The following is a 21,797-nucleotide window of genomic DNA, read 5'->3' on the forward strand; positions in this document are numbered from 1 at the left end:
TTGGAGCCGGTGATTCCCGGGGGATCGGAGGCGATTTGGAGCCGGTGATTCCCGGGGGATCGGAGGCGATTTGGAGCCGGTGATTCCCGGGGGATCGGAGGCGATTTGGAGCCGGTGATTCCCGGGGGATGTCCCCGGTCCATCCCGGAGGAGCGCTGTGCGGTCCTCCAGCCGCCAGAGGGCGCACAGCGCGGCGGGCTCAGCGCTGAGGGCGGGGCGGGGCCGCTCCGGCCGCTCCTCTCGCTGTGCCGCTGATCACGTGAGCCGGCGAGGAGGCAGCGATGGCGGCGCCGAGCGGTGAGTGGGGCTGGGCGGGAGGGACTCGCTGTGGGACACCGGGGCTGCCGCGGGTTGGCACCGGGCACCGCGCCTCAAGGGTGCTCCTCGGAAGGGCTCGGGAGCAGGGCTGCCCTCGCTCACTGTCGCTGCTCTCCCCAGGTATCGGGCCGGTGCCCGAGGGCTGCGAGCTAATACCGACTCAGTCCTTCATCCTTCCGAGGCTCTGGGCCCTCGGGCACAGAACGGCGCTGTTCTGCATGAGGGAGAGGTAAAGAAGACGAGGAGCTCGGAAGCTGTGTGACCCTGGGAAGGGGACCCTGCGGGGACCCGCAGAGAGAAGACGAAGAAGGGAATAGTGATGGTGAGGGAGAGGAAGGGCTGAGAGGCAGAGCTGCGCTGCTGAAGACCAGAGATTTGTTGCAGGCATTGCCAGGGGAGGCCCCGGGCAGGCTCGGGCTGGTGCAGGGCTGGCAGCGTCCAGCACAGAGAGCGAGCAATGCAGGACAGCGAGTTCCAGAGTTCAGCTGTCACCTCCTCTGTGCCCACCCCAGAGCCTGCAGGGCCGGCTGCTGACAGAGCCAGAGCCGCCTGTGGGTGTCTGCTGACCCCTCTGCCCCCCAGGGCCAGGCAGCATCTTCAGGAGCCCACCCAGATCCAGAGCCTGGCTCACTGCTCCTGAGTCTGTTTTCCCAGACTAAATAAAAAAATCTCTTCTTTCCACACACTCACCTTGTCTCCTTGCAGTGCCCAGAAGGATTTATGGTGTTCAGAATTCTTTGAAAATTGGCTTCTTCCAGAGCTGTGTTGCTGCATTTTAATTACAGTTGTTAGTAAAATGAAACGTTTGGTTTTATTTTGCTGTCATTATGCCAACAGCTGCAGACTGGGAAACACCCAGAGAACATTCCTGTGCCTTTCTCCACCCTGAGTGTGTGGCTGCTCCTCAGGCAGAGCTGGTGCCTGATCAGGGATCAGGATTTGGTGTCCATGGGTGCTGGCCCAGGGCACTTACAGGCAGTTCTTTCAGTAATTCAATAAATAAAAATAAATAAAAATTACTTCATGTAATGGTCACATGCCAAGGACCTTCCTCACTCCTGGCTGCTGAGTTTGATGTGTCTTCACTAAAGCAAATTTCCACTTTTAAAAGCTGTTCATTTAACAAATCTCTGATCCTTCATCTTCTGATGCCTGGTACACTTCTTTTCCTGTTCACTGTCTGCCCTTCAGTCTTCATGTCTTTATCCATTTTCTTGGGTGAAAACTGATGATTTCCCACTATCCCCATCACCAAGGAGATAACAGCTGGAATAGGGAAAGGTGAGGTGGGGCAAGGGGATGCAGGAATGTTCAGCAGAGTTGAACATGGCCATCAGTTCAAGGATATCTTATTGCAGGCAGTGTCTTATTCCTTCTGCTTTCTCATCTTTAAATCTTTTGTTTGTGCCTCTCATGTCTTGCCCTTGATTGCTGCATTTCCCTTACAGTCAACTTCCCTTCCTGCTCAACCCTCTGAGTTCTGGCTCTCCCCTCCTGGGAGCTGGGTGTGAGCAGCATTGCAATAATCTGAACTGGTTAAAGAGGCAGAAATTTTGCACTCCTGTCCTTCTCTCATCTTCTCCCAGTCTTATGTCCAAGCCAGATCCCTGGGTCAGGTCCCCCTGTTCACCTGCAGCCCCAGCTCAGGCTCTTTCTGCATTGCCCATTTGTGTCACCTGGTGACATCTCTCAGCAGCCTTTCCCTGTGCCTATCCTAGGGCTGACCCAGACAACCAACCACAGCACAGCTCAGACCACAGCAGGGCTTGAGTGCCTCATGTCTGGACTTCCCTGTGCTGGAACCTGTGTGATCCAGCTAAACAAAGACATTTGCTGACTCAATTATTTTCTTTTTATTCCCCCACCCCACCCAGGTCCCAGTTCTGCAGCCCAGGCTCCCCAGCAAACACAGAGCCCAGGATCCCTCAGCCTTTCTCTGCACTGACCATCCCTGCCCCTGGACAGAGCCAGAGTCAGGACTGAAGATGCCTCTCTTCTCCAGGAAGAAGAAACCCAGCGATGATGCTCGCAAGCGCTTTGAGTACCAGATGTGCCTGGTAAGCACTGCCAGGGTCATTCCTGTTCTCCATGCCTGCTCCTGGCTCCAGGTGGTTTGGTACATCCCCTGCATGACCAGTAGCCATGTTCCATGACCAGCAGTCGTGTTCTGATCCCACCAAGACAGCAGGTTTTCTCCCTGATGAACTTCAGGGAGTTCCTGCCTCCCTGTCTGCCTTTGCCCTTCCACCCCCACATCCCCTTCATGCCACTTCCATCCCTCTCTGTGTGGTTCCATGGGGCATCCTCCACCCCACCCCACCTCCTGCCAGCCTGCAGCTGGGACCCCAGCTCTCCTCTCTCCTCCATGCCCCTTTGCCCTTAGAGATCTCCCAGTATGTTTTTCCTTCCAGGGAACCTGTGACTTCCCATCATATCTTGCCTTGTCCCTCTCTTTTGCTTCCCATTGTTCTGATCTTCCTGTCACTCTGGTAGATCTAACTTGTTAGATGTTGCTGTTTGTTTTCCTGGATTTCACCAGGATGCTCTGGCACAGGGAATCTCCTGGGGAAGGGATGAGGAGAGGCTGAGGGAGCTGGCAAAGGAGCTCAGCCTGGAGAAAAGGAGGCTCAGGGGGAATTTCTGGCTCTGTAGAGGTCCCTGCCAGGAGGGGACAGCAGGGGGGGTCGGGCTCTGCTCCCAGGGAACAGGGACAGGAGGAGAGGGAACGGCCTCAGGCTGGACCAGGGGAGGCTCAGGGTGAATATTTGGACTGTTTTTTTTCTTGAAAGGCATTGTCAGACATTGCAACAGACTGCCCAGGACAGTGATGGGGTCACCATCCCTGGAAGTGACCCAGAGATGTGTAGATGTGGCACTTGGGGACATGGGTTAGTGGTGTCTGTCCAGGTTCATCACTGCTAGAAGCTGCATTGGATGGACTTGATTTGAACATGGAAAATACTTTGGAACAGAACCACAGAATCCCAGACTGGTTTGGTTGGAAGGGACCTTAAAGCCCATCCAGTGCCACCCCTGCCATGGGCAGGGACACTTTCCCACTGTCCCAGGGTGGCCCAAGCCCTGTCCAGCCTGGCCTTGGGCCCTCCCAGGGATGGGGAGTCCACAAACTCTCTGGGTAAGATGCAACACAAGGTGATGTATTTCTGATTCTCTGGATGTGTTTCTTCCCTCTCCAGGCAAAAGAAGCTGGTGCTGATGACACCCTTGACATATCCAGATGTGAGCTCTCAGAGGTATGTCCCCTACAACTTCCAGTCTCCACACACAGCTCTGATTCTCACTCTGCTTCTTGGTACCAACTGTCAGATTTACTCTCATGCCTGTGAACCTTGAGACAGAAATTGTTGCTGGTTCACCTTTTCCTCTATCTCCTGAACTCTGGCTTTCAGCTGGGAGCTTCTTCCCTTTTTTTTTTTGGTGGGAGTTTGCCTGTCCTGTCTCATTCTTCAACACCATTTCTGTCCTGGGAATCCTTTAGAAGGGCAGAGTGGTCTCATACCCTTCACCAGTACCTTATTTGACCCTAGTTTGGGACCTCATGGCTTAATTTTGCTGGTCCTGAGGGAACTGATTTGCCAAAGGCTGAGTATTTCTAATCTTAGAGCTACACAGTCTGCCACCCATGGTTGTTTTCCTGTGTAAGTGAAAATCCAGGTCCTGCTCCCAAGTTGCTGCTTAAGGATGGAAGGCTCAGTCCCAGCTTGGCTTCTTTTTTATGGCAGCCAACTAAATGAGAAACAATCTGTCTGCTGGTGTGTGGGCAGGCAGTGACAGAGTGCCAGACACCAAGACACAGCTTTTCCTGCTGGCAACCAGGCCAGCCTCAGGCAGAAACCCATTTCTATCTCACTTTTTATTTTTATTCCCTGTCTCATGCTTCTAAAATGTTGATCCTGAATACAGGATGCCCTTGCCAAGCAAGATGGGGAGATTTGACATCATCCTGGAGAGGAGAGCTGCCTGCTGTGCAGTGTGGAATGGCTTTGCTGAGATTTTGGGATGTTTTGTTCCAAGCTCAGGAGCCAACAGCAGGTTGTGTGTGGGCTTGCAGGCTGTGTGGGACAGCCAGGGTGTGGCAGGGTGGCAGACAGAGCATCCACTCAGGGCCACAGCTCATCTGGGATGCCCAGAGGCTCCTTTTGGACCTTAAAACTGTCTTGCTGTTTCATTTTCATGGTTGTTTCAATCAATGAAGTGAGACATCAGTTTGGTTTTACAGTTAACCATGGACAGGAGTCTGGCTGCTGCTGTGCTGCAGGGAAGGTCACAGTGCCCAGCTGTGCCTGGCAGGGGCTGAACTGGCATCTCCTTGTTCTGCCTGCCCCTCTCCTGGCAGCTCAGGGACACTCTGTCCTGCCTGGTGCTCACATTTCCCTCTCAGCACACTGCACTGTGGTCATGAGGTTGCCAAACCACAGAATGCATTTGTGTGATGACTAAACTGAACTTTTGCCTGAACTCAGTAAATCACACACAGCTTGAACTCCTGCCTCAGCCTCAGCCTGTTCTGTGACACTGCTGTGTCATGGAGAGCCACTGGAAGCTGTTTAAATGGAGGCTTCCTGAGAAGTACTGGGCCAAAATCAGGGACCAGTAATTTTAAGCATCACTTTTTATTTTCAGTCAAGTTGTTCACATTCTACAGGTGGACAGTGTAGAACTGCTTAAAAGAGAAGTCTGACATGAGTATTTTTAAATTGTTTTTAGGTTCCTTATGGGGTCTTTGCAACTTGCAAGGTCTTGCAAAAAAAGGTAATGTTGTAATCAGATATTAATAAATAATTCTATTAATATGCTTAACTGTTATTGTCATGTTTGAAATGACTGTGTGTGGTTGTTTTATGTGTGATAGTACATAGAGAGCAGTTTGAGTCAGATCAGTCCTGTCTGTGTATTTTAAAGTTGACTTCTGCCAGGAAAGATCAGGTGGTTGTTCCTGTCTTAGCCCATCTAGGGATATTTGTCATGTGAGAAAAAAATTAGATCTCATGTAAAATGTTTCACCTTCTCTGACAGTCCATTTCCTACTTTAATGCTTTATGTGACAGTGAATAAGATACTGAGCTCTTATACAGCCTCCCCAGTTCAATCTCAACAAAAGTGCTTGTCCTGTGTTTATGTGCACTTGTGTTTATGAGTCAATGGGGTTTTTCCTCCCCAGGTGCTGATTATTCATACAAATAATCTGACATCTTTAGTTCCAAAGTCCTGCAGCCTCCTGAGTCTCATAACTCTAAAGGTAACTGTGATTCTTAACAGTTCAACTGCAGCCTGTTATCCTTGGCTTTGAGCTGCATTAAAACTCACCAGCCCAAGTAAATCCCTTCTGGCTGATTGGCTTTGCCAGGGGTCAGTACCAAGGTGTGACACCTGCCTGTTGTGGGTTCACCTCCCACAAAACTGACTGACAGCAGACACTGAGTGGTTTGTGTAGCATCACCATCATTTATCATTTATCATTTATCCCCTTCAGAATCCCACAGTTTCCTCCTCAGCAGCCTCACTGGTGGTGGTGGGCAGGCAGAGCTGGGTGTGTTATGGGGTAGATCCATTTCTCCCCTGCTCTGGAGGGTCACTGGAATGGGAAGCCAACTGGTGGTGGGTGTGACAGGGCTGTATCACCATCGTGCTGGGACTCCCCAAGAGGCAGAGTCATTTCAGCAGCTCCACATGGCAGGAGAGAGGTCTCCAGGTCTAGCCCTACCCTCTCCCTGCACTGCTGTTGGAGCAGTTCAGCTCATTGATCCTGCAGAAATTCCTCTGCCAGCCTGGTTCCAAGGGGATGATTTATCCAGTTGGCTCCTCCAGTTTTGTGGGACAACTCCCTCAGTGTCACTGCTCTCCCTTGTCTCTTGTTTGTTACTGATACCTGAATTTCCAGAAGACCTCCAAGAATGAAGTACCTATGTCCCCTGGAAAACTTGAGCTGCTTTTCAAAGTCACATTGGAAAAAGAGTAATTTTCATTGTGAGATAATTCATGAACTTTTGTTCCCAACCTTATTTGGTGACATTCCAGGTTCTGGATCTGCATGACAACCAGCTGGCATCACTTCCTGCTGATATTGGTCAGCTGACAGCTCTTCAGGTAAAAGATTTGCAGCTGCATCCCAAGTGTCTGTACAGGACATGTTTGGGGACAGCAGGGATTTGGGGTTACACTCTTTGGTTTACAGTTAATCACAGCTTCTGTGGTGATGCCATTTCATCAGATCCATCACATCACCCTGACTGTTAGGGGTTAGAGGGAGAGCAGGAAAAAAGGAGGAAAGGAGCAGGAGAAGAGCAGAAAGAACCAGGCTTGGTTATGTTCTCCCAGCTTGGTGAAGCCCAAGTGGGTCCCATGGCCAAGCAGAGTCCTGTTATCTCCCCAGACATTCAGGTTCTGCTGTTCTCCCTGGTGTGGTTACATTGAGAACCCAGAGCAGTGTCTAAGGGCACACTCAGGGTCTCTGCTCAGGGGGCAGCTTTAGCTTCAGCCTGTGGGAGCTGGAGTTGGGGAGGGCTGCCCTGGACACCTCAATTCCCAGTTCCTGCATCTGGATCCAGCACCAGATGTTGGTGGTGAGCAGGGTTTCTCGCTGCCCCTGGTAGTTTGCATGCCCTTTATCCAGGGCTGGTGGAAAATACACTTTTTTAACCCTGAAAGTGTTATCTACAACCAATTTCAAGCTGTACTTCTGGTCCTGAGAGTCCCAGCAGCACAGATGTGTAGGAGACATGAGTATTGGATGAATATTTTGAATATCTTTTCTGTTAATACCTTAGGTCCTAAACCTTGAAAAGAATCTTTTAAAAAGCCTTCCACAATCTATAGGAGACCTTGCCCAGCTCCAGGTCCTCAATGTGAAAGGTATGGAATGGGATTGCTCTGGGTAAAGCACATTTATTATCTGGTCATGTTGAGCTGCATTAGCAATTATTCCTTTAAACCAAGCTAAGCACCACATGGTTTACACTCTGAATGCTGAGGAAGAACATGAAGAAGGATTGAATTCAAGTAGTTGGAAAGGCAGGAGAAATGATCTAAACAGAAAATATGCCAGCCCCAAGCCCTCCACTAAAGCAAGCAGAGCACTCAGCCAGATAAACCAAATTACAGTTGGGTCCCTAACACCCAGAGCTGGCTCCTGTGAACCTGTGTATCCCCACAGGTCTGCACAGCCCAAGCACTGAGGTCACACCTCTTTTCCAGACTCTGGGCATTTTCCAGCTGTGCAGTATCATAAATCTGGGAGAAAAATGAGATTTAGTTACGTGGAGCTGTTGGTGGAACAGGGAAAGCAATGGGGGGTGAGGAACTTGGAAGGGCAGCTCAGGTCATTGCCTGCTGTCTGCAGCACCTGGGCTCTGAGCCCAATCTCACACTCAGTCCCTTTCCTCCCATCCCTGGGACTTAGACCAAGGGAAGAACATTCCATGTAACAAATAATTCACCTGATAAAGAGCACAGATCCAGCCTGCAGCAGTGACCTCAGCTGAGAAGGAGATTTGGATCCCAAGTTGCCCTTGGTGGGCAGTGACACCCTTTGAGTCCCTGTGTGACCTGGGACAGCTCCCTCCCCGTGGAAGTGAGCCATGTGTGTGGTTATGGGTTGGTGTTGGAGCAGATGAGCTTGCTGGCTCCCATTTTGGGAAGGTTCCATGGTTTTAACTGGCTTTTTCTGTCCCTGCAGGGAACAAGCTGAGGGAGCTGCCCAGGAGTGTGAGCGGCCTGCGGAGCCTGCAGGCTCTGGATGTCAGTGGGAACGTGCTGCAGGAGCTGCCCCGGGTGCTGGCCCACGCCCGCAGCCTGCAGGTAACTCAGCCCTTCCCAGCCTGCTTCCCTCAGCTGGGAGTAAATCCAGCCCACGAGGGGAATGTGTGGGGTCTGGCAGGATGTGCTGCAGGGGATTGTAACAGAGCTGTTCACACTGTCCAAAATAACTTCAGTGTACTTGCTCTGGTCTTTCCTCATCATTTTTACCATTAAATCTGATCATTTTGCTATTTCATTCTGATAATTTTGTCATTTAATCATGACAAAAGTGATCCCCTTGAGTGAACCCCTGGATTTTACCTGCTAGAGCACAAACTGTGCCTCTGTCACCCTGGTAAATCTCCAGCTCGTTATCAGCTTCTGTGGATTAATGGCTCCCTGAAGTGCACATTCAGAGTGGGGAAAGCAGCAAGATTTTTGTTGCCTTCTGCCTGCCAAACCTGTCAGTATTAAATGGTGCAAGTGTGAGGCAACAGGGCTGGCTCAGACACCAGCAGGAAGGTGTGAATAAATGTTCTCCTGTTCCACACACAACATTTTGCTTCACTTCTCATGAGGACAGCCTGAGTTGAGGCATCTCTGCTGCTTTGCCCCCTGTGTTTGCTAAAGTGGTTCCTTTCTAGGCCTTCCTGCTATGCCCTTCCCTACAAAAGGCAGCATTAGGTCCTTTTGGTGACCACAGTAGGACAAAACAAGTGACTCTTCCCCTCATTCTTTATGGGATTGCTCTCCATGCCCTTGTGTCACCCCCACTTCTGTGCTGAAGGGCTCCAGCTCCCTGACATGGAGTAGGGAATGTCTGTAGCTGAGAAGTGCTCTGACCTCTGGTACCTAAACATGAAATGCCAGTGCCTGCATGAGGGGAGAAGCTTCCAAATAAAGGACAGTGGAGTCACCTCTGAAAGGTGCCCAACACCCAGCAGGGATTCAATACAGCCTCGCTTTTATGTCAGGATTTAGAGTAACATTAAATAAGATTTTGGAGAGCTGCAAGGAGAACTGCAGCTGGACTCTGGATTCAGAATAACCTGGAGCTCTGTCTGTTCTCTTTTGGAGACGCTGACCCTGGATGCCTCTGCCATGACCTACCCACCCCCTGACATCTGCAGCGAGGGTACAGAGGCCATCCAGCAGTTCCTCTGCAAGGGTAAGCCAGGAGCACCTGGGCTGTGCCCAGAGATGGCATTTCTGGAGGACAGACACTGTGTGGGCTCTGCTTGGGGTGGGTGTTGATGCCACACTGACCTGTGGGGTGGTTTGTTAATAATCAGAGGCTGGCTCAGGCTGGCTCAGTGACCATAAGAAGTCAGTGGTTATTTGGATTTTCTCCTGTAGGAGGATTAGGCATTGTCCAGCTTTCACTGCCTTGGGACAAGGAGAAACTCAGGAGTCACTCAGGTCCCTGCTGCCTTTGTTTTCTCTGAGGAAGGACCTGCAGGTTGTTATGAGAATGATGAAAACAGATGGAAAACTCAAATGGCAAAGGAAATTTGAGTTTGTAGTAAGTTTGTAGACACTGTATTTGGTACAGACAGGGAGCTTTGGTGGAGGTTTTATGCAGGGGAAGTGCCTTGCAAGGCATGGTCAGAATTTATTTTGGTCTGGGCAGTAACATTTGCAGCCCTGCAGATGTCACCAAGCCTGCAGCTGTGTGCAGGATGTGTTTCTGTCTGAGCAGATCCTTGTCCTGGTGGGGATGGAGTGTACAGAGCTCCTTGTCCATCCTGCCAGGCACTCCTTGGTGTGTGGGCAGAGGGAGCACAGCTGGAAGCAGTCCCACACACCAGCCACGGTGCCAAGGAGGTCTTTGAACCCTTTATGTTCTTATTTTGTGTCTGGTGCCTTCCAGAGTGTGGAATTGCATACTACCCTCCCTCACAGTGCCTGCTCCCCACGCTGGAGAGCGATGGAGGAGGAACTTCAGTGGATGGGGTGGACAGGACAGTGGAGAAGTACCTGGAGGAGGAGAGTGAGTGGCAGGTGAGGCTCCCCTGCACCAGAGGGTTTGGGATTTGTCTCTGTCCTCCACCAAAGCATCTCACAGCACTTGGCACATCATCCCTCATCACCTTCCCCTCCATGAGTTGTGTCTTTTGGGATCAAGGGAGCAGCCAGGCACAGAGTGTGTAAGGGTGGCTCATCTCCCTCCTGCATGATGAACCTTGTGCTTCCCAGACAAGTGCTAGCCATGTTCAGCCCAACCTGGGAAAGGGGAGACAATAATTGTGGTAACTGTGCTAATTCCTGTGATCTTTGGCAAGTGCAGAGTCAGTGGCTTTGTCCCTGGAGAAGCCTGAGTGACTGGACTTTGGGCCTGTGTTCCTGTGCCTTTGGTTGATGTCTTCACTCAGGGGAGGTTGTACTGTGGATTAATAATATCTACAAAAAAGTACTTCTGGCAGTAAATATCTGCTGATTTTGCTTATTTTTCAGAACAAATTCCTGGATTATGAGAAGAGGAAGGTAAAGATCTGCAACTGCTTCTTCTGCAGCATGGGTCTGCTTCTGGTTTTTGTTTTCCATCTTCTTATTTTGTTTCTCATTCCCCTCATCTGGCTGCACTTTTAGTTTGTTCTTTTTGTTTCTCTGGTCTCTGTCTCTTCCCCTGTGCAAGGCTCACTCTGAAATAATCAGAAGCTCCTGCCTTGCAGTTCCCCTGTGCTTTGGCTGCCTCCTTCAGACAGGGGAGTCCTGTGCCACGTGGAGCTGAACCCAACCTGCATTTTGGGCATGTTTACACAGGTCCACATGTTTACATTGGCTGGTTTGGTATCAGTTGATGCCCAGGGAATTCAGTTTCATGACATTAAAGAGTTTGAAGACTTATGAAGGCAGCAGCTTCTGCTTCCCAGTTTTTGGGTTCCTAAGAACATTCCCCTCCCCTAGACAAGCCTCCTGTTTGTCATTTGGCTTCCCTTCATCTCTGCCAGGGACTACTGTGCCTTGCTTTAGCTATTTGCCAGAATATGTTCTTGTTGGGGAAGGAGATTCCTTTCATTCCTGTCATTTCATCTTCTTATTCCTCTCAGGAAAGAAAAATGCAGGAGAAGCTGGACTTCGAGCGGCGGCTGAGCATGGGGCAGCGAGAACAGGCACTGCTGGTGCAGCAGCTCAACAGCCACAAGGATGAGATCCTGCAGACAGTGAGAGAGGTGGGTGTGCTGGGCAGGGCCCTTGCAGGGCACACTCTGCCTTCTCCAAACCCACCACCTTCTCCTGGTTTCCCCTGCTCTGGGCAGGAGCAGCAGAGGCTGGAGCAGGGTCTGTCGAAGCACCAGCGCTATTTGGAGGAGGAGAGGCTGAAGCTGCTGCAGCAGCTGAAGGACACAGAGCAGGGCACTGCCAGCCGCATCCAGAAGCTGCTGGAGGACAGCCAGAGGTGGGGTTCCACAGGGTCTTGCTCTGATTTTGTTTTTGTCATGTTGTTTTGAGTGGTTCATTTCACCCCTGAGTGCTTGGGAGCTGGTCAGGATCAATGTCCAGAGGAGCTGCTGCTCATGGACTGCCAGTTTAAAGCACATGGAATTTACATCTTAAAAAAACCTGTTTCATAGATGTGTGATGTTGGGATTTTGCAGTGCAGTGGAAGAAATTTGAATACCTCATGGAAGGTACAAATGTTAAGGTGCCCCTGGCTGTCTCTGCTGGGTCTCCATGTGAGCTGGTGCTGATGGGAGGTGCCCAGCTGCTGAAAGCTGCTCTGCTGTGCATGACAGCAAAGTTATTTTCTCTCAGGCACTTGGGGTTGTCCTGTGCAGAGCCTGGAGTTGGATGATCCTTGTTGGATGATCAGGATATTCTGTGACACTGTGATTCTGCCCTCTGGGGCACCAGGATGTTTTACTCAGCTTGATGAAAACCCTTTGTTTTATCTTTTTTTTTTTTTTTTTAGGCAAAAACAAAGTTCAGACATTTTGAAGTCCTTGGAGAATGAGAGGTGAGTCTCTCAAACTTGTCTGGAAAAGGGGTGAGAAGCTGGGAGGAGGGCTGGGAGCTTCCTTTCAGAGTCACCAGTCTGAATCCACCCTAAGTCAGGTGAGGTTCATCTCACACCTGCAGCTGGCTCTGGTCACTGTTGGAGACAAGACACTGGACTCGGTGTGCCTGGTCCTACCCAGTCTGGCACACCCAGTGACAGGGTGATTTTATCTATTTTTCATCTCTGGGTGATCCTAAATAATGAGTTTGGGAACAAAACTCTGTATTCCAATATCAAGGAACTGCAGAGATCCTCCATCTTCTGGCAAGCAAGGCAGTTATGGAGGTGTTCCAGCAATGTGTCCAGGCTGGGAGGAGTAGGTGGGAAGCAAATCTGCCATTTAGCCAACACTCTGAGCTAGCTCTGCCACCAAAAGTGACTGTCCCCAGCTCTGCCCTGCCTGTGAGCTGTCCCCTCCCTTCAGCCAGCTGTGCTGTGGCCCAGTGAGCTGGGTGAACATCATGATTGTTTGTCAGATTGTTCCCCAGCCACACCATCTCCTGACCTGGTGAAAGCCAAGGAAGGGTCTGGCACTGTTTGGGGAGAACATGTTGATGTTCTTTCTCAGAAAAATCCCTGTCAAAAACCACTGTCCCTGTGGTTTAGAGCAAGTTTTATGTTGTGTCCCATAAAACTTAGAGATTCTTCACCAAAAAATCACGGAGGCTTTGGTGTCTCTGGTAAGCCCAGCTTTCCTGGGCAGGGTTGAGGCTCTGAGCTGGGTGGGTAGAGACTCTTTTGAAGGAGTGGCTGAACTGCTGTTCGTTGGCAGAATCAGGATGGAACAACTGATGGCAATAACCCAGGAGGAGACGGAGCAGCTGCGCAGGAGGGAAGTGGCCTGTAAGTCCAGACAGCTCTTTGGGGACATGAGGGGAAGGGTCTGGAGCACCAGGAGCAGCTGAGGGGGCTCAGCCTGGAGAAGAAGAGGTGCTGGGGGGGCTTTCTCACTCTCTACAGCTCCCTGAAACAAGGGTGCATCCAAATGGGGGTCAGCCTTTCTGATAGGACAAGAGGAAACAACCTCAGGCTGTACCAGGGAAGGCTTAGGTTGGATATTAGAATTTTTTTCCATGGAAAGGGTGATCAGGCATTGGCACAAACTGCCCAGAGCAGTGGTGGAGTCACCATCCCTGGAAGTGTTGGAAAAACACATGGATGTGACACTTGATATGGTTTAGTGGTGAACACAGTGGTGGTGATGGTTGGACTTGATGATCTTAAAGGTCTTTTCCAACTTTAATGATTCTGTGATTCTCTAAAGACCTGATTCCTCTGGAGATGCCCTGGGTAGGTGGGAACCACGTGAGAGATGCTCTGGCACACACATTCTGACATTCCCTGATGGGCACAGGGAACAGCACTGCCCATGTGCCACAGCTGATCCAAGGCTTCCACCTGCAGCTCCCTGCCTGTTCTCTATGAGGCACAAGCCAAGCTCCCTGTTAGTCCTGTCTGGTTAATAAGGATGGTGCTGGGAAGCCTTTTCTGCTCATGGTGACCATGACCAGATGTGTTTTTCTAGGGAAAGAGAAGGTGCTGTCCCCCTAAAACTGGCAGAGCCCAATTCCTCTCTGCTCTGGGACAGGGACAGGGAACAGCTGGAGCTGTGTCAGGGAGGCTCAGGCTGCAGATCAGGGCAAGGTTCTTCCCCCAGAGGCTGCTGGCACTGCCCAGGCTCCCCAGGGAATGGGCACGGCCCCGAGGCTGCCAGAGCTCCAGGGATGCCCAGGGTGGGATGTTGGGGGGTCTGGGCAGGGCTGGCTGATCCTGTGGATCCCTTCCTACTTCCCAGGAGATTCTGTGATCCCAGGGTTGGTAAGCAGTGCCTGAGCTTCTCTGAGCACTGAAGAGGTGCAGGCACAGGCAGAGTTTCCTCAGAGAGCCGCAGGTCTCAGGTGGGTGGGTGTGCTCTGGAATCAGGGACATGGCAAGAGCCAGAGAATGAGAGAGGAGCCACTGTTGATTGCAGTGATTGCAGCAGCAGTGGTGGGTGATGCAGGCAGGGACTGACAGCCCCTCTGTCCCCTCTGTCCCCTCTGTCCCCAGCTGCCATGCAGCAGATGCTGGCTGAGACCTACAAGAACAAGCTCCTCCAGATGACCTCCGAGTCTCGTCGGCAGGACCTCATCAGCCAGGCCTGCTCCAGGTGCAGGGGGTGTCTGGGGCTGGTGCTGCTGTTAAATCCCCTTTTTCCAGCAGTGTAATTCCCATAAGTGCACCAGGAACCCCTGGAGCTGTTGGAATGCAGCAGGACAGCTGTAACAGCACAGGACAGTGCAAATTAAACTGTCAGACTCCCTTAAATGAGCCACCTTCTAACCACCACAATTTATACATTAATCACACTTTGGGGGAGCTGTCACTTTTGTGCACTGTTTATTTTGCCTTATACATTCTGCCAAACGTGGAGGATGGAGTTAGACCAGTTGTGTTCATGTTTTTGAGGCACTTCAGTGCCAAGCTGTAGCCCAGAGCTCCTCCCCTCACCTTCCAGCCTGCCTCAAGGATGCTGTGTATGCACACAAGTGTTGCTGCACATACCAGGAGCATCCTGGGTCACTGTTTACAACAAGATGAAAAATTTTTATCTGGCAACATCTGGCACTGACCAAAAACAGCCTTGTGAGCCTGTGACCTGCTCAGCAGGTCCACAGGAGCCTGTGGTGCAGGTTTGGTTTGGGTGTAGGGAAGGAGGTGTTAAATTTGTGGCCTTCAGCTGTGCAGTGCCACAGTTCTTCCCCCTGGTCAGTAAGAAATTCCTCCTCCTGCATTCCCCATTCCCTGCTTTTCCTCTGATTCACCCCAAGAGTCCCAGACCCAGCACTAACTCCGTGGCACATCCATCTCCTTGCAGCCTAGCTGAGATGGATCAGAAGTTCCAGCACATCCTGGCTTGGCAGCAGCTGGATCAGAACAAAGCTGTCAGTCAGATCTTGCAGCAGGTAGGCAAAGGAGAAAACTGCTTGTGGGGGATTGAGGGAAAGCAGGTCCAGAGTGGGTCACAGGAGCAGCAGTGGCTGGGCTGCTTGTAGAAGTGATTTTATTTAACACTACATGCTAAACTTTGAAAATATCTTCTATTCAGACAAACTAATTGGGGTGGTTGAAAAAAAAAATGTTTTTTATCTAGACAGCAAATTTTCAGAAAAGACAGAAGCACAGGTCATGGGAAGCAAAACTGCCATGATGATTAAGTGGGGATTTTGAGACAGAAGTCCTGTCTTTTGGCAGGTTTCCTGGGGGACTTGGGACAAGTATTTTCAGAGTTTGTTCTCAGAAGTGCTGGGTAGCTGTGCCCTGCAGCACAGCCTGGCTGCTCAGCGCTGCTGAAGGAGAGGTGGGGTCATACAGAGCATTCCAGATGAAGGTTTGAAGAACATTAATATTTCTCTGTGTGAAATTAAGACCCTGTGTGTCTCCAGGGTGGGCTTTACCTGTTGGGCTCTCAGCTGTGTTTCAGGACACTGTTGCACTGAGCATTACTCAGGGTCTTGTACCCGAGTCCCTGCAAGGCAGCAGCTTCTGAGCCCATCAGCAACTGCACCAACCACCTCACTAAGCAGGATTTTGCCTGTGCCTTAGATTGAGATGCAGAAAACTGCCTTTGAAGCTCTCCAAGTGAAGAAGGATCTTATGCACAGGCAGATCAGGAACCAGGTGAGTCAGCAACTGAGCAAAGAGCAACCAGTTCCTCAGCTCATCCTGCTTTGATGAGACCCTGGGAGGAAGAACGAAGTGCTGTGAGCACAGAGCATGGTCTGAGAACATGGAGAGCTCTGGAACAGAGTTGGGCAGTGTTGGTTACACCCCAGCTCTGAGGGAGGGAGTGTCAAAGCAGGTTTCAGATTCCTGGAGGTGATGGAATCACCATTCCTTCCATCAGCTCAGCACTGGTGGGTGAAGCACTGGAGGACAGACCTGCACTGGCTCTGGGGGTGATCTGCAGTTGCACCTCTGATTTCCTGCAGGCATTTGGCAGGGCTGCTGCTTCCACATGAGTCCACTGCATCTCCATCCAGCACATCAGAGCTGCACCTTGAGCCATAAGTTCACCTTTTCTTTCCCATTCTCAGCCTGCCTTTCTGAGCTCCATTCCACAGAAGGTGCAGTGATGCAGTCGGGGGAAGAGCAAGAGCTGGTGGAGAAAGTGGTGGTGAATGATGCAGGAAGATGGAAAAGTGGCAGTGGATGATGCAGGAGGGTGGGAAGGCAGCAGTGGTGGAGGCAGCAAGGAGGGTTGCTGGTTTCTGACACAGTGCTCCCTGGGACCCCTCCCACCCTGTGCTGCAGGGCAGGGGCAGAGCCCTGGGCTCAGCAGTTGGCCTGGCAGAGGGGTGAGCTGGGCTCTCATCTTGGCTTTGCTGTGGGACCTTGGGCAACTCACTTCACCTCTCTGTGCCTCAGTTGCCTCAGGTGTTGTTCTGGGATTGCTGGAGCACCTGGAAACCAGGGCACTGTCCAGGAGTCTGAGGTTTGAGCTGTGCTGCTGGGAGGACCTTGACTCTGCATTCCAGAGTGGCTGCAAAAGGTTTGGGTGCACAAACTGATTGCAGTGAGGTTCCAGACTTGAGCAGGAGGTGTTCAGAGTAGAGAGACAGTTGGAGGGGGGCACAGAGCTCCTCAGGTGAAGGAAGAGGGACCCTCAGCACACACATCAGCAAAGGGCACGAGCAGCTCCCCCCAACCTCTGGGTGCTCTGCAGTGCTGCCCTTGCCAGTCAGACCTCATTTTAAAACAGCACAAATTAAAGTAATTTTTTAAGTGTCAGTAAAAAATGTTTCATCTTCTGTTTAGATTAAATTAATAGAAACAGAGTTATTGCAGCTGACACAGCTGGAATTAAAGAGGCAAGAACTGGACACAGAGACGCTGCAGGTACGTGGGGCTCTGGGGCTGCCCCCCACCCTCTCTGCTCTGGGATTTCTCCTCTTGCTTCCCTTGCTCCTGGCAGTTTCCAGATGGTTTTATGCTTAGTCAGAAGATCCTTCTGTCCCTCTGTGTCCTGGGAATGTGGGACATCACTGCTGCTCCTGAACATCCCCAGGCATTTTCAGCACAGAGACAGAGCAGCCCTGCTCTGGGCTAGGGATGGGGATGGGCAGTTCCAGCTGTGTTGGGTGGGGAAGGATTTTGCAATCCAGTTGTTGGCTGTCCCAAAAACACCTGCCTGCTGTGCATTGCATGTCCTCTTACATTGTGCTGTGTTTTGGTTTTGACATCATCAGCAGTCACACATTGAGGAATACCAAGTTTAGCTTAAGCAGCTTGGCTTTAAATTTTGTTTTATGATGCTTTGCATCAGTTGTGGCGTGTGCCAGGTCAGGTCAGGTTTAGTCAGCCCAAAATCAGTGACAAACACCCAGGGCAGTCAGAGCAGTGGTAAGTGCTGACTTCAAGCTGACTTCCCAGCCTTGTCCTGGATCCTTCAGGTGTAAGATTTGGGTTGTGCTAGCAGGACTCACACAGCTCCTCTGTGTCACTCTTGGAGGGGGACCATGAATCCTTTTGGTGCTGTGAGGAGGAGCTGCTGCAGCACAGAGCTGACAGGAGCTCGGGTCTGCCCCACCAGCTGCTAGGAGAGGATCCAAGCTGTGGGGCACAGGGATTGCACAGGCACAGGGACTGGCAGGGGCTTTGCTGGGAAGGGGACAGGGTGGCAGCAGCGTGGGGATGTGGCTGCCAGAGCTCTCCTGTTGCAGGAGGCGGTCACGGAGCAGCGCCGGGCGCTCGGCTGCCTCCTGCAGCAGCTGCTCAAGGAGAAGAAGCAAAGGGAGGAAGAACTGCAACAAATCCTGGTAAATGAAGCCCTTCATGAAGTGCTGAGGATGGGTTTTTGATGAAATGAGCAATGAGCATTTGGGTTGGCTGCAGGGAGGGTCCATGGCTCAGTGTGGGAGTGAAGGGGAGCAGAGCAGGGCTGTGTCCAGACAAAGAGCTCAGCCCCTGGAGGTTCTAATGTCATCCTGGGGGGCACAGCAGCACTCCCTGGAGCAGCATGGGCACCATCATCACCATCACTGACCCTGCTGGGAAAGCAGTGGTCAGCAGGATGAGCACAAGGGATGGGAATTGTGGTCTTGCAATCCTGAAGATCTCCAGACTCTTCCTGAGCCTCTGGAGACCAGGCTGGGAGCAGGGAGATGTACAACCTGCAGGAGCCAGAAATGCCTGTTTAAACCCCATCACAATGCTCTGGCAGGGCCCTGCATTGCCCAGGCTGGGGGTCCCTCCTGCACAGCCATCCCTGAACCCCCCTGGCCACGTTCCCTCGGGCTGCTGAATGAGTGAGATTTTCTTTCAGCTGGAAATGGAGGCAAAGAGTGAAACCAAACAGGAGAACTACTGGCTGATCCAGTACCAGCGCCTGCTGAAGCAGAAGCCCCTCTCCCTGAAACTCCAGGTGCTCCTGCTGTTCCTGCTCCCTCTGTGGCCCTGGGGGGAGCGAGGACAGCCCCTGAGCTGAGGCTGGGAGCAGGGCACAGACCCCACACACAGATCAAATCCCAAAGGATTGTCAGAGGGGTTTTTCCATGTGTGAGAGGAGCTCCCTGGGGGCTGCAGCTCCTCCCAAGGGGCAGCTCCAGTCTCTGCTCTGGGACAGGGAACAGCTGGAGCTGGGCCAGGCCAGGCTCAGGCTGCAGATCAGGGCAAGGTTCTTCCCCCAGAGGCTGCTGGCACTGCCCAGGCTCCCCAGGGAATGGGCACGGCCCCGAGGCTGCCAGAGCTCCAGGGATGCCCAGGGTGGGATGTTGGGGGGTCTGGGCAGGGCTGGCTGATCCTGGGGGTCCCTTCCAGCTTGGGATATTCTGTGATCCCAGACCTCAACATTTTGAACTGTGCCCATGAAACACCAGGGGCCAGAGCTGCTCCAGCTGTTGGGCTTCCAGGCTTTGTTACATTTGGGGTACAGCACAGCTGGAGCAGGACAGGGATGAGCACTCCCCCAGCCCTGCTGCTGCCTGGCCTCAGGGCTGCAGTCTGGGAGCTCATTCCATATTTTGCAGGAGAAGGGTTTGGAGCAGCAGCTGGTGACCCTGCTGCTGGAGCTCTCTGCTCACCAGTACGTGCCAGTCTTCGCTCACCACCGAATATCCTTGGAAACGCTCGGCACCATGAGTGCCAGTGACCTGGAAAAGGTACGAGACAGCAGAGCCACAGTGTGGGACAGCACCAGCAGGGATTGTCCCTGTCCCTAGCCCAGCTGTGTCTGTGGGGCTGGCAGGACAAAGTGCTGCTGGTGCTCTGCTGTGTCACCTCCCCACAAGGACAGGTGCCCGTGCTGCTCTGCCTGTCCCTGTGGATGCTCTCTGTAGTGGAAATAGCACCAGGGAATTCCTGGCAGAGAGGATTTCCTTGGCATGGTCACATCCTGCCAGCAATGCCCAGGAGTTTTCAGTGTCCCTCTGGGGCCAACACCCTCCTCTTGCCCCACAGCTCGGTGTGGCAGAGGCTGGTCTGCAGCGTGCCATCCTCAGGCGGGCTCAGGAGATCCTGGCTGGGGCCACCACCATCCCAGGTACCCCCAGTCCTTTTCTATCCCATTTTACACTCACAGCAGGTCCCTGAGTCTGGAGCAGGGAGCTCTGTGGGTCAGACCCCTCCCGTGGGTGTGTGGGGAGGGCAGAGCTCTGGGGTCTCAGCCCTGGCTGCGTTTGCAGAGCTGCAGGGGGACACCGAGGTCCCTGCGGCCCCAGAGCCCAGCGCTCCCCTGGAGGAGCCCCCGAGCCCCGCGGCCCCCTCGGCCCCACCGCTGCCGTGGGACCAGAGGAAATCGGAGTGCGTTGTGTGCATGGAGCAGGAGGTGAGAGCCGGCACAGCCCGGGGCTGCGGGCAGAGGGAGGGAGGGACCCGGCACATCCCCAGGTCTGTGTCCCCAGCAATGCTCGGCTGCTCATCCCGCCGGCTCCGGGCACAGCCGGACCCCACAGCGGGGATGGAGGGAGGGGATGGAGGCTGCTCAGTGCAGCCCAGCCCCGTGTCCTTCCCCGTGTCCCATCTCCTCCTTCCCCGTGTCCCAGGGCCCGCATTCCCGCGGGGATGGAGATGGGGGTGCAGGGACCCCCCTGGTTCTCCCCGTGCTGGTGTTGAGGGCCGGTGACAATCTCCGTGTCCCCTCTTTGTGTCTCCCCCAGCCCCAGATGATTTTCCTGCCCTGTGGCCACGTCTGCTGCTGCCGGGGCTGCTGCGAGCGGCTGCTCTCGTGTCCCCTGTGCCGCCAGGACATCGCCCAGCGCATCCGCATCTTCCCCAGCGCTTAGGCCGGCCCGGGGGGCACTGCCCCGCTCCCGGCGCCTTCCCCTCTTATCCCCTCACCAGCACAACCAGCACTGCCCTGCCCGTGCACCTCAGCCTCAGCATCCTCCCAGCTCCCCGGTGGCTCCTCAGCACCCAGCTGGGGCTCCTTCAGTGAATGCTGCCCGCCCAGCTTCCCCTGCCTGGGTGACAAACTGGGAGCAGCTGTGGCTCCTCCTGTCTGGCCCAGGTGTTTCAGACAGGCCCCTGGCTCAGCAGGGACACGGGGAGTGCTTCCAGCAGGGCCTGTGGGGGAATTTCCCCTGGGAGGATTTGGCCAGGACGTGCTGCTCTTCATGTGCTGACTGTGCCTTGCACCTCTGTCATGCCAAAGGTCTGGGGCTTCTGCTCTGGAGCCCCACAGGAGCGTGTCTGGGTCTGCAGCCTCAGGCAGGGCAGAGCCAGGAGCTCCCCCAAATCCTGCTCCTGTGGGAGGGGAGAGGGCAGCACCCCCAGGATTCGAGGGGTCAGAAGAGCCCAGTGGGGTCCCTCATCCAGAAATCAGGTAGGGAGCAGAAAGTGTTGCTGCCACTGGCCAGCTCTGTCCCAGGGCTGGGGCTGTGCCCAGCTCACATCCACGGTGCCTTTGGGGTGTGGGGACTTCTCCATTGTCATTAATTCATAACAATTCCTATCTCTCCCTTGGCTTGAAATATAAAAATGCTGCCACGAGTCCGGTCCCACCACAGCTTTCCCCAGGAACAGCGATTAAACTGCAGCTGGTTTCTGCTGGGGCTGTTTGCTGCCTTTTCCTTCTGCAGGGGGGGGTGGCTGAGAGCCAGGCTTGTGGAGCAGTGACAGGGCCACCACGTGTCCGGCTGTCCCAGTGGCACCATCCTCTTGTCACACAGAAGAATTTGAGGCTCTGAGCCTTCTCCCAGGGTGTTCTCGTTGTGGAGCTGCCCCAGGGATGTCCGGGCAGGGGAGACCTTGGACCCTGCGCTTGGGTTGCCTCACATGAGCTGCCCCACGCAGAGCATCCCTGTGGGACACGTGTGTGACCTCGTGGAGGTGGCCCATGCCACCAATGTCCTGGGGACGTGCCACAGCACCAGGACCAGTGCCTTGGGGACAACAACATCCTGGGGATGTTTTTCCAGCCTCTGTTTTCACGTTTTGCTGCTGCTGCACATTAGAGAAGGCAGGTCCTATCCAGGGAGGGGCAAGGGGCTGCACCAGGAGCAGCTGGTGCTCGGGATGGAGGAGGTACCCGAATGAGGGCAGGAAAGGTCATGGAACACCCTCACTCCTCCCTGTCCCCCCTCCCTGGGCTCGGGGAGGAGGAGGAGGAGGAGGGAGTCAGAAGCCCTGACCTGAGGCAGGGTGAGGAGCAGGGATCCAGCCCCCCGAGGGCTGCCCCGACACCCCCTCCATCCCCTCTGCGCCCCCATCCCAGCTCCCTCTCCATTCCCAGCGCCCTCCATCC

The 21,797-nt window shown here is 53.3% G+C and overlaps 1 protein-coding gene across 5 annotated transcripts; it reads left to right on the forward strand.

Moving 5' to 3' along the window:
* Positions 1 to 215: 215 nt before the first annotated feature.
* LRSAM1 (leucine rich repeat and sterile alpha motif containing 1) lies at positions 216 to 21,100 on the forward strand. Of its 5 annotated transcripts, XM_033518335.1 has the most exons (26): positions 216 to 297; positions 439 to 640; positions 2,193 to 2,375; positions 3,516 to 3,572; positions 5,047 to 5,091; positions 5,501 to 5,578; positions 6,358 to 6,426; positions 7,107 to 7,191; positions 8,015 to 8,136; positions 9,154 to 9,244; positions 9,947 to 10,077; positions 10,531 to 10,560; positions 11,127 to 11,249; positions 11,337 to 11,476; positions 11,990 to 12,034; positions 12,849 to 12,919; positions 14,126 to 14,225; positions 14,934 to 15,021; positions 15,662 to 15,736; positions 16,874 to 16,954; positions 17,779 to 17,874; positions 18,381 to 18,479; positions 19,084 to 19,215; positions 19,514 to 19,595; positions 19,738 to 19,880; positions 20,212 to 21,100. In XM_033518335.1, exons 2-26 carry the CDS (start codon positions 638 to 640, stop codon positions 20,335 to 20,337), a joined length of 2,295 nt encoding a protein of 764 aa, XP_033374226.1. In that variant the 5' UTR covers positions 216 to 297; positions 439 to 637; the 3' UTR covers positions 20,338 to 21,100. The 5 variants fall into 5 exon arrangements, with proteins under 5 accessions (XP_033374226.1, XP_033374227.1, XP_015500373.1 ...); XM_033518336.1 differs by lacking the exon at positions 16,874 to 16,954; XM_015644887.3 differs by lacking the exon at positions 5,501 to 5,578.
* The last annotated feature ends 697 nt before the right edge of the window (positions 21,101 to 21,797 follow it).

Source organism: Parus major, chromosome 17, assembly GCF_001522545.3.
Source record: "Parus major isolate Abel chromosome 17, Parus_major1.1, whole genome shotgun sequence".
In the NCBI taxonomy this organism is placed as follows: Eukaryota; Metazoa; Chordata; class Aves; order Passeriformes; family Paridae; genus Parus; species Parus major.

Bases quoted from the DNA above. Each gene is read 5' to 3' on its own strand.
- LRSAM1 (XM_033518335.1), top strand. The intron at 15,737-16,873 runs GTGAGTCAGCAA...TCTTCTGTTTAG, and splicing joins ACAGGCAGATCAGGAACCAG to ATTAAATTAATAGAAACAGA. The intron at 19,596-19,737 runs GTACCCCCAGTC...CTGCGTTTGCAG, and splicing joins TGGGGCCACCACCATCCCAG to AGCTGCAGGGGGACACCGAG.